This window comes from Salmo trutta, unplaced genomic scaffold (genome assembly GCF_901001165.1).
Source record: "Salmo trutta unplaced genomic scaffold, fSalTru1.1, whole genome shotgun sequence".
NCBI lineage: Eukaryota > Metazoa > Chordata > Actinopteri > Salmoniformes > Salmonidae > Salmo > Salmo trutta.
Window position 1 is genome coordinate 6,545 of NW_021823265.1, and position 11,370 is coordinate 17,914.

At 41.2% G+C, this 11,370-nt stretch overlaps 2 protein-coding genes across 2 annotated transcripts; both read right to left on the bottom strand.

Moving 5' to 3' along the window:
• Nucleotides 1-2,175: 2,175 nt before the first annotated feature.
• Nucleotides 2,176-4,634, bottom strand: LOC115189981 (uncharacterized). The gene is made up of 3 exons (XM_029748500.1): nucleotides 2,855-4,634; nucleotides 2,650-2,728; nucleotides 2,176-2,370 (listed from the first exon to the last, which is right to left on the bottom strand). Exons 1-3 carry the CDS (start codon nucleotides 4,607-4,609, stop codon nucleotides 2,216-2,218), a joined length of 1,989 nt encoding a protein of 662 aa, XP_029604360.1. The 5' UTR covers nucleotides 4,610-4,634; the 3' UTR covers nucleotides 2,176-2,215.
• On the bottom strand, nucleotides 4,556-8,611 carry LOC115189980 (uncharacterized). Its single transcript, XM_029748499.1, has 5 exons — nucleotides 8,585-8,611; nucleotides 8,182-8,371; nucleotides 8,030-8,066; nucleotides 7,508-7,752; nucleotides 4,556-7,320 (listed from the first exon to the last, which is right to left on the bottom strand). Exons 2-5 carry the CDS (start codon nucleotides 8,340-8,342, stop codon nucleotides 4,650-4,652), a joined length of 3,114 nt encoding a protein of 1,037 aa, XP_029604359.1. The 5' UTR covers nucleotides 8,343-8,371; nucleotides 8,585-8,611; the 3' UTR covers nucleotides 4,556-4,649.
• Between the last annotated feature and the right edge of the window lie 2,759 nt (nucleotides 8,612-11,370).

An 11,370-nucleotide genomic window follows, 5' to 3' on the forward strand; every position in this document is an offset into this window, starting at 1 on the left:
GTCTATGATGAACAGAGACCGAACAAGAAGGCTGGGAAGTTGGTGACCCAGGGAAGGACATCAGTTCATTGGCGCGCATTCACGCGAGAGGTAGCTCTGTTCCAAAACGTTTTTCAAGACACTGGTTTCGTCCGGTTGGAATATTACTGAGTTTTCATGTTCTAAAGGCCCTAAAGATTGATGTTTTACAAAGTTTGACATGTTTGTACAAACATAAATATAACTTTTTTTGACTTTCCGTCGTGAAATTTTCGGCGTGCTTCCTACATTTGGAGTAGCTGAACTGAACGCGTGAACAACAAGGAGCTATTTTGACATAAATTATGGAGTTTATCGAACAAAACAACATTTGTTGTGGACCTGGGATGCCTGGAAGTGCCTTCTGATGAAGATCATCAAAGGAAAGTGAATATTTCTAATGCTGTTTAATATTTTAGATGACTCCAAAATGGCGGCTATCTGTATTGCGTAGTGCATTTTTCTGAGCGCAGTACTCAGATTATTGCAAAGTGTGCTTTCCCAGTAAAGTTATTTTGAAATCTTCCACAGCGTTAGCATAAAGGAGATGTTCATCTATAATTCTTTGAATGACAGTTTAATATTTTATCAACGTTTATGACGAGTATTTTTGTAAATTGTACTGCTTATTCACCGGCAGTATTTGAGGGAAAATATTTTCTGAACGTCATGCGCCAATGTAAAATGCTGTTTTTAGATATAAATATGAACTTTATCGAACATAAAATACATGTATTGTGTAACATGATGTCCTAGGAGTGTCATCTGATGAAGATCGTCAAAGGTTAGTGCTTCATTTAGCTGTGTTTTGGGTATTTGTGATGCATCTAGTTGCTTGGAAAATGGCTGTGTGGTTATTTATGTCTATGTACTCTCCTAACATAATCTAATGTTTTGCTTTCGCTGTAAAGCCTTTTTGAAATCGGACAACGTGGTTCGATTCAGGAGAAGTGTATCTATAAAATGGTCTAAAATAGTCCTATGTTTGAGAAATTGAAATGATTAGATTTGTGGTTTTGAATCTGGCACTCTGATTTTTCACTGGCTATTGTCAAACTCAGTCCCGGTGACGGGATCGGGTTGTCATAAGAAGTTTTTTAAATTGAAGCAACATCTCAAGACATCAGTCAGGAAGTTAAAGCTTGGTCACAAGTGGGTATTCCAAATGGACAATGACCCCAAGCATACTTTCAAAGTTGTGGCAAAATGACTTAAGGACAACAAAGTCAAGGTATTGGAGTGGCCATCACAAAGCCCTGACCTCAATCCTATAGAAAATCTGTGGGCAGAACTGAAAAAGCATGTGCGAGCAAGGAGGCCTACAAACCTGACTCAGTTACACCAGCTCTGTCAGGAGGAATGGGCCAAAATGCAGTCAATTTATTGTGAGAAGCTTGTGGAAGGCTACCCGAAACATTTGACCCAAGTTAAACAATTTAAAGGCAATGCTACCAAATACTAATTGAGTGTATGTAAACTTCTGACTCACTGGGAACGTGATGAAAGAAATAAAAGCTGATATAAATCATTTTCTTGTCACCACGTCCACAGAAGTTGGCGCCTCTCCCCGGTTGGGCGGTGCTCGGTGGTCGTCGTCGCCGGCCTACTAGCTGCTACCGATCTAGGTTTCTGTGTCTTTTGGTTATGTCTGTTTAGGTCTGCACCTGTTTTGTGTTAGTCAATTAGTGGGGTATTTCATTTGTCTGTTTCGTTTGGGGATTTGTGTGGGATTGTTTGTGTGTCATGCCTTTTGGGCACGTAGGGGTATATTGCATTTTCCTATTTACACTGCGTGTTTTAGGCATTAGGGTTGCCGGGCTGCGTCCTGTCCTTTAGTAATTTTTGGAGCTGTTCTCTACTATTCTCTCTCTCTCTACTATTATTCTGACATTTCACATTCTTAAAATAAAGTGGTGATCCTAACTAACCTAAGACAGGGAATTTTTACTAGGATTAAATGTCAGGAATTGTGAAAAACTGAGTTTAACTGTATTTGGCTAAGGTGTATGTAAACATCAGACTTCAACTCTACCTAGAAGTGTACACTATTCTTATGTTTTTTTTTATGTATCTTAAATGTAAAAGTAATATAGTCAACTATACAACTTCTACACGTTATATCATCCAATAATATATAATGAAAAACACTCAACATGAGCAATTATGTTTATTTAAAATATTTATTTTGAAATATAGATTAGGTGGTCTTCCTTTTATAGCAGGAAGTAAAGGGGCTGGACAAGGCTTTGCCTATAGCTGAAAACATCCTGGAAATGAGCGAACGCTTCCTTGGTTTCTTCTTGGTGGAGCATACACTCTCTGTTTGGCAGGAGTCTTGATCATTGACAATTGCTGGGGGGAAAAAATGTAAACATAACATTTTCTTTAACTGACCCTAGTTAGTCTGAAGAATTAGTATTGCACTATTATTATTTAAATTGTAATATTCTACATAATTTACAAATGTAGGGCGGCAGGTAGCAGTCATGTGATATCCATAGATAAGGGCCTAATGAACGTATTTCAATTGACTGATTTCCTTATATGAACTTTAACTCAGCAAAATCTTTTAAATTGTTGCATGTTGCGTTTATATTTTTGTTCAGTACACATTTGAGTGTATTGACTTACCTGTTTCACTGACGGCAGGGGTCTGGTTCTGGGAAGGTGTTGGAGTGCAGTGGTTCTTCTTGTTGACCTTCTTTGTACACTGGGTAACAAACAGTCATTTGTACAGTAGGAGAAATTCCACACAAAAGGTATCAGTGTTTACATTCATACTGTACGTGTTTAATAAAAATAATCTTTATAATTTGTATTTTGATGACATATGTACCTTTAGGTTGAGTCCACAGAGAGCGCTGAATCTTCCTCTCTTCTTTTCCTTTTTACCAGTTGTTGGAAGACTAGAATTACCTACCTCGTCATTGCCAAGTGCATTGTGTGATGGCAACTGGGTCATGGAGGGAGGTGAAGAGTTAGCCTCATTGCATTTAGTTAGTAGTTCCCTAGTTAATGATTTGACCAGGGCATCGTCAAATGCATAATCCGTTGACTTCATTGCAACCTGGAGCATCTTCTCTGACCCGAATTCTTGAAGAAGCCCCTTGTAGACAGCCTTGAAAATCTTTTTGATTTTCAGATTCTGGGGGTAGGCTTGAGTTGGTTCAAGGCCTGAGGTGCCACAGAACTCAGACAGAATCCTCTTTGTGAGAACTATTGATGTTTCACCAATGTCAGAGGATTCCAGTAATGTGATAGGGGTAGGGATCATTGACAGCAATCTAACAATCAGTAAAAGTACCAAAGAGGTGTAGTCATTGCTAGTGGAGTCAAATGATGTATATGTATCAGAGTCCATGGCTGATGGAGTTGATGGATGCACAGAGACACTAGACATCTCCAGATCTTTGTTGTCCATCTTGGATTCCACCTCTCCTAAAACTTGAATATCCACAGTTCCACCGTTGTGTGTGCTGCTGCCAGACAGAGAGGGTCCAGGCAATGATTTGGCACTAGACTGACGGCTAGTGGTCATAAGAGCCGGTCTGTCAGAGTCAAGTGTTCCAGCATCAGTTGGGGACAACCCATTGATTATGTTCATCAACTCTGATAATTCTTCTGATGAATTGGAGGCCACAGAACAGGTATCCATGACCTGATTGACCATTATATTGGTGAAAAGGCTCTTTGTGTCAGAGTAAACCTGTGAGGAACTAATGGAGATGGCAGAACAGCTCGGGATAAGCCGACTTGTGTCCTGCAGAGAACCATCAGAGATGATAGTTTGGCAGAAATCTGATCCTTGTGATGGTGGAGGAAGCCAGGGGACAATCTGCTGTAGCAGACGTTTTATTGACTCCTTAGCAAAGGAGTACACAAGGTCAGATGGAAACTCCCTGGATTCTTCAGAAGCATTCAATCCTGTCTTCAGCTTCAAAAGAATAGAGTCAGACACGCTCTTGCCAGCTGGCACAAAAAGAGCCTGGGGGGTGTTGTGACTTTTTATGAGCTCATAAACTTTGTCAGTGAGCTCATGTGAGAAGTTCTGAAGACCATCCCTGGGGCTGAGTCTCGCAAGTCTTCTTGTAAAAGAAGTGACATCATCTGCAGTGGCTATGTGTTCTGTATCTTCTCTTGGAATGACCTCCATAACAGTGTCAACTATGGCAGAGATGGTTTGCCTTGTGTAATTTGTTGACCCTTGTGAATGAGTTGAGGAGTCACTCATATCAATGACCGAACTCCTAATGATAGGACAATAGCTTTCAACAGGCCACTCATTGGGGACTGGAGTGCCTGGAAGAGAATTTGTAAAATCACTCTGGGACCCTCTGGTCATGGCAGAGGTGATGGACAGGGAGGACTTTGAGGAGGATGGCCGATGTATCTCGTGTCCATCAGTTCTCACCATGTCAACATCCTCCAACATGGAGCCCACAATGGAACGAGTCAAGAGGCCTTTCTCTGAGGTGCTCATCCTCTCTGACATAGACACTCTCCTCTGGATTGTCATCAGAGTCTGACTAATTAAGGCTTTGGAATAATTTACCATGCTGGCCTGGCTGCCTTCATGTTCACTGTAAGTCATTTGTGTAGAAGTAGCTGTTCTGCATACGGATTCGACATGTTTAGGGGGCCTCAACCACATTGTCTAGGAGGACCGGTTGTTGCTGGGCAAAAAAATCCTTGACCTTGGTGAACACATTGTTGAACAGGTTAACAGTGCCTGGCCAAATTATCTTTCCTTTCACATTGGCCCCATTGTGAACACTGACAGGAAGGGTTGAAGCTGACAGGGATCTCTCTAACTGGCCAGACACTGAAGCATCAGACATTTTAGTCATCTGGGTGAAGCTATTAAGGTCTTTAGTGATGTTTATGACGATGTTGGATGCTGCAGAATTGGTGTGCAGAGAAGAGGTGAATAAAGATGGAGTTCCACTCTTCTGAAGGATTTTGACATCTCTATCGTCACCATCATTACTGGACTCTGCACAAATGTCTGCACTTCTACCATCAAGGCTGGCATTTACAATGCCAATCAACCCTGATTGAAGGATCCCACCAGCCATATGTGAGGCTTTAGTTTGAAACTCCTCAGTACATAGTTTGTCAAAGGCTGTGGATTTAAGACTTCTAGAGAATGCTTCCTCTTCATCATTGTTGATCTCACCATGCAAATTGTCCTGTGTATTGACAGCATAGTCATCAACAGATAAATATGATTTGGAGGCGGCAAGGACGTCAATCTGAGAAACAACGGCATCCAAAAACTTGGACAGGTCTTCTGTATCTCCTTTTAGGCTAGAGAGGCATTCCTCCATTGATTCCTCAGAGTGATACACAGTGAGGATCTGACTAATGACCTCCTTGGTACAGGTTTGAAAGTCCGCTTGGATTTCAAGAGAATCACTATTACAAGTCACCTGAGAATCTAAACTTTCACTGGAAGCCTGTTTGAGAGTCTCATCATGTATTGGTGTAACACCATCGATGACCTTTACAGAGTCTTGGCAGGGAGTGAGAAACCGCCTCAGCATTTGTCGAAATCTATGATATATAATACGAGCAGCAGAAAGGGTGCTCCCTTTTGAAATTCTGAGAATTTCAGGTTCATGTGTCTGCATGGACTGAACAATAGTATCCACATCTGTTACAAAAGTGTCCAGTAATGTAGATGCTTCAGAGTCTCCCAGTAAGCTGGTTGTAAAGGGGCTGACAGATCTCAGAGCTTCACTCACTACCTTTCTAGCCTTTGTCTGGAAAGACACACTGGAGAGTTTCTTCATATTTATAACTGGAAGACTCTGGGTAGATTCACTGTTGGTGGTGCTGTCCTGCAGACCAAGTGGAAAAGTGAGATCGGAGAGACATTGTTCACTGTCTAACAACTCAGATGGTGAAGCAGAACAAGAACTGGTGAAGTCATTCAAGTCAGACATGATGCCATCCACAAATAGAGTGGCCTCCAGAGACTCTTCAGAATCACACTCTCCAACAGAAGATGACAACTTCTCCATCACCTCAGTCTTATACAAGACTAGAACCTGGCTGGCAATCGCTTTTGTGGTGTCAAGGAGGACTTGGTCTTGCAAATACTTTTTGAGAGCCAAGAGAGGTTTTGGGGTCTCACTTTGTCCTTTTTGTTCATTCATGGATGAGGGGGTTATTAAAAGTGGTTTACAAGAAATGGAGTCCGATGTGTCAGCCTCACCATTACTGGAATGACCGACGTCCAGGTACAAAGTTGGAACCATTGTGAAAGAATCTTTTGTGCTCTCCACAAATGTACTTGAGAGATACCCTTTTTCTGGACAGGTAAAAAGCCTCTTCAGCGTATTTTTCGTGTTGTAGTAACAACCAACAGTGTAAGACCAGATCTTACTCTGATGGTTTTCAAGAAGGATCTGCTCACTCTGTGCAGGAGAGCAGGATGCCCTGATAGCCTGGGTAAGATTGTCCATGTCTGAAACAAAGGTACTTACCAACTCAGAGGCCTCATGGTCGATCATAAGGTCTCCGATCTCACCTATCCTAGGAATTGGACTAGATGATGTAGTGCCAGAACAACATGATGTACAACCCCTGAATCTTTTAACGATCTCCCGGATCGATTCGGTGGCCTTGGTCTGAAACTCCTCAGTGAGTAGTCTGTCCATACTTTGTGTTGACAGATGAAGACTAGATTTGGCACCTTTGATATTGAGGTTGCTCTCTCCTTGTTTTAGCATCTCCTCAGAACTTTTACAAGATTCAAGCATCTTCATATGGTCAGCAACAACACAAAGCAGTTCCCTCTTGTCGGGTTCATTTTCCTCCTTATTGCTGAAGTTCAAAACAGTGCCACTGAGGGCTGTCATGACCTGTCCTGTTAAATGTGTCATATCCACCTCAACACCATCCTCTCTGAAAACAACACTCTGCTCAACACTCTGCCCATTAATGAACATCTGAAGTATGTTGGAAACGCCAGACACCATCTCCTCAACCACCTTGGTGCTGGAGACACCACCACTGGCAAAAATGACAGGGGACATTCGCCCAGAGATTGGAGTTTGAATGGCCACAGAGATTATGGAATTGACCTTCTTTGACACTTCTCCAACAATAACCCGGGATAGACTTTGAGTGTCTACCTGGCCCTCTCTTTGGATACAGAGGACATTGTTCAGCGACTCTTTGAAGGAATCCTGGACACTAGTGAGGAGACTGTCCTCAGTGATCCCAAAAAAGTCACTGAGTGGCTCAGATGATATTGACTCACCATCTCCCTGAGTCTTTGGCAACACTGTCTGAGACCTTTGAGAATACAAAGCAAACAATACAGCATTCCATATTCGATAGTAGACACTGTAGTCACATTAATGCATAATTCAGGAATCAGTCATTAAGAGTAAACTGTTATACAGATAACAAAACATATTTTCACAATATGGGTTATGAATAGTTAGGTGAAACCGGTTTCTTTAGGAATGACTGAACATACCCATTACGAGAGGAGCTTGATTTGGCCGCGCAAGACCTTGAGGATTTTCTGCTGCCACTCTTGCGAACCTTCAGGTTTGTGCTAGAAGATGTCTCTAATTCTGTCAGAGACTTGCCGGATACTGGAGACACATGGCTGTATATCCGTACAAAACGGAAAATTGCAGGGATGATGACCTCCAGGATGGCCTCAGATACAAACCGCACAATCTCCAGGCACATCTCTGCAAGCAGTGCCCTCATCACCTGTAGGACCGAAAACAGTGTAAGTAGATTACTCATAGCCGGGCTCTGAAACCAAGCTCCTCGAAGAGATACCAACAATCTCACATATGTTCATGAGAATCATGAAAGTGGCATATATTGGAAAGCATGAAAAGCAGTAGGCTACTAAAAAGCTCTTTGAATGTAACTGTTTGTGATAATGTGGATGATACTGTAGACAGATAAATGGCTTGTATCTAATTTTCTTGAAACATCTATTAATATATCTATGAATAATTTTCAAGGTTAAGGGACTTACAGGGTCCATCCTGCCAATGCTTAACTGCCTCCATTGCCTATAGGAGATAATTAGATGTTTTTAGCACCAAAAAGCACACCAACACACATACAATTTATAAAATCCTCCAGATGACATTGTATTCAAATACTACAATAGAAGTTTGGACATACTCCTCAGTAAGTTTTTCCAGAAACCGGATGATAATCGGGTTGAAAGCATCCGGATTGATTGGCGGGAGGTCAAGAGCCCTGGTCTGACAGGCTCTGGAGACACACTCACTTAGGATCTTTTCAGTTGATTGTTCCTGGTGAAATGTCCCCTGAATTGCCATCCTAGAGAATTCCACAGATGTAGAGGGACCTGTGTCCAAAGCAGCATTCACCAAGGTAAAGAAGTCAGAAAACATGTAACCTTCTGAGGTTAGCCAACTTTGTGTACTTTGTGAAGTTAAGTACCCAAGAAAGGATAACATGTGCACTCTGCTATTAGTCCTCTGCTCAATAGATGCCCATACTAAATCACATTTACATGCAAAAGGATTACATTCAGTGAAATTAGAGTTTCATTTATGACCTGCATCTGTATCAGTGATCTGCTCCACTTTGTTTCTCATGGTCCTCTTGGTCTAAAAAGACAATACAGTCAATGATATACACGTAGATACTGTATGAAGCCATTCCAATACAGCCCTTTGAGTAGAGCAAGGGTAAGATTGATTGTAGGGCTGTCCCTGACAAAAAAAAACTTTGTCGACCGAGAGTCATCCTGTTCTAATGTTAAAATGTATTTTTCCATATCAGACACACCCTATGTGTTTGAATACAATCACTTACATAGGCACTGAGCTTGTCTGATGCTTTAAGCACACTGTTTGATTAAATAATTAAGATACACAAATGACTCAAGAAAGAGCCCGATGGTGACACTGTATTAAAATAAATGACAGCGAGTGCCTGTGTGACAGGCGCACGTTGTCTCGCTCTCCTCCCTACTGCAGTGAAAAGGCACCGCATAACAGCAAGTGTTTATTCTGCTGTCCATGCTGAAGATGCAACATCATTTCAGCCATTTCGTTTCTTCCTCGTTTCTGAATGAAAAGTTCTGTTACCGAAATCCCTAACTTGTTTACAAAAAGCATTACCTATTTCCTCAGCCTTGCTCTCTTTATGTGAAACATGTAAGCATCGCATGCATGTGACAATTAGGGCCTGACCTATAGCCTATCATAATCAAATCAATAAATTGGTTATAACAAACTCCGAACACAGTAATATCGACAGCAAAATGGATGGATGCGGAGGATGTGAAAAATAAACGCCAAACGGGTGAATTAACTGGTTGCTTAGGAGGGAAAGGGAAATTCAGATCTGTGGAAGACATTTGACTTAGTTGTGGAAACTACTGGTGGTCAAGAACAAGGAGGGTATAGGAGCAAGCGCTGACAGAGTATTATGTGTGCCAAACATTTGCTGTTAGATTACAATATTGTTTTTTCTGACCATTTGGAACAGTGTAAACAACACTAAATAAATTCTAAGCAATACCAGTCTGTTCTAACGACAAAAAAATTGTAAAGCCTTTTTTACAGCATTGCAAAGATTAAAAACAGCTAAATCTGTGAAATTGCTTAATTCAACATTTTGCCGGTGCATGAGGCTTGGTGCTCACAGAATCAGTATGCTATTAAACAAATACTCAAACAGGCAACAGAAGCTATATCTGTCTTATATCTGTGTGTATATATATATGTGTGTATATACCAGTCAAAAGTTTGGACACACCTACTCATTCAAGGGTTTTTCTTTATTTTTACTATTTTCTACATTGTAGAATAGTAGTGAAGACATCAAAACTATGAAATAACACATATGGAATCATGTAGGTACTAAAAAAGTGTTAAACAAATCAAAATATATTTTATATTTGAGATTTGAGATTCTTCAAAGCCTTGACAGCAGCTTTGTACACTCTTGGAATTCTCTCAACCAGCTTCACCTGGAATGCTTTTCCAATAGTCTTGAAGGACTTCCCACATATGCTGAGAACTTGTTGGCTGCTTTTCCTTCACTCTGCGGTCCAATTCATTCCAAAACATCTCAATTGGGTTGAGGTTGGGTGATTGTGGATGTCAGGTCATCTGATGCAGCACTCCATCACTCGCCTTCTTGGTCAAATAGCCCTTACACAGCCTAGAGGTGTGTTGGGTAATTGTCCTGTTGAAAAATAAATTATAGTCCCACTAAGCGCAAACCAGATGGGATGGCGTATCACTGCAGGATACTATGGTAGCCATGCTGGTTAAGTGTGCCTTGAATTCTAAACAAATCACAGACAGTGTCACCAGCAAAGCACCCCCACACCATCACACCTCCTCGATGCTTCATGGTGGGAACCACATATGCGGAGATCATTTGTTCACCTACTCTCACAAAGACATTCTTGTAACCAAAAATCTCAGATTTGGACTCATCAGACCAAAGGACAAGTTTCCACGGGTCTAATGTCCATTGCTCGTGTTTCTTGGCCCATGCAAGTCTCTTCTTTTTATTGGTGTCCTTTAGTAGTGCTTTCTTCGCAGCAATTTGACCATGAAGGCCTGATTCACGCAGTCTCCTCTGAACAGTTGATGTTGAGATGTGTCTGTTACTTGAACTCTGTGAAGCATTTATTTAGGCTGCAATGTGAGGTGCAGTTAACTCTAATGAACGTATCCTCTGCAGCCGAGGTAACTCTGGGTCTTCCTTTCCTGTGGCGGTCCTCATGAGAGCCAGTTTCATCATAGCGCTTGATGGTTTTTGCGACTTGATGGTTTTTGCACTTGATGAAACGTTCAAAGTTCTTGACATTTTCCGGATTGACTGACCTTCATGTCTTATAGTAGTGACGGACTGTTGTTTCTCTTTGCTTATTTGAGCTGTTCTTGCCATAATATGGACTTGGCCTTTTACCAAATAGGGCTATCTTCTGTATACCAACCCTACCTTGTCACAACACAACTGGTTGGCTCAAACGCATTAAGAAGGAAAGAACTTCCTTTACTTAACTTTTAACAAGGCACACCTGTTAATTAATGAAATGCATCCCAGGTGACTACCACATGAGGCTGGTTGAGAGAATGCCAAGAGTGTGCAAAGCTGTCATCAAGGCAAAGAGTGACTACTTTGAAGAATCTCAAATATAAAGTAGATTTTGATTTAACACTTTTTTGGTACCTACATGATTCCATATGTGTTATTTCATAGTTTTGATGTCTTCACTACTATTCTACAATGTAGAAAATAGTAAAAATAAAGAAAAACCCTTTTGACTGGTAATATATATATGGATGATTTACAAAGCCAGGCACATTTAACAATTAG

Bases quoted from the DNA above. Each gene is read 5' to 3' on its own strand.
- LOC115189981 (XM_029748500.1), bottom strand. From the start codon at position 4,609: ATGACTTACAGTGAACATGAAGGCAGCCAGGCCAGCATGGTAAATTAT. The intron at 2,729-2,854 runs GTACATATGTCA...TTTGTTACCCAG, and splicing joins TCTGTGGACTCAACCTAAAG to TGTACAAAGAAGGTCAACAA. The intron at 2,371-2,649 runs GTAAGTCAATAC...TTTTCCCCCCAG, and splicing joins CCCTGCCGTCAGTGAAACAG to CAATTGTCAATGATCAAGAC.
- LOC115189980 (XM_029748499.1), bottom strand. From the start codon at position 8,342: ATGGCAATTCAGGGGACATTTCACCAGGAACAATCAACTGAAAAGATC. The intron at 8,067-8,181 runs GTATGTCCAAAC...TATCTCCTATAG, and splicing joins CTGGAAAAACTTACTGAGGA to GCAATGGAGGCAGTTAAGCA. The intron at 7,321-7,507 runs GTATGTTCAGTC...GTATTCTCAAAG, and splicing joins TCAAGCTCCTCTCGTAATGG to GTCTCAGACAGTGTTGCCAA.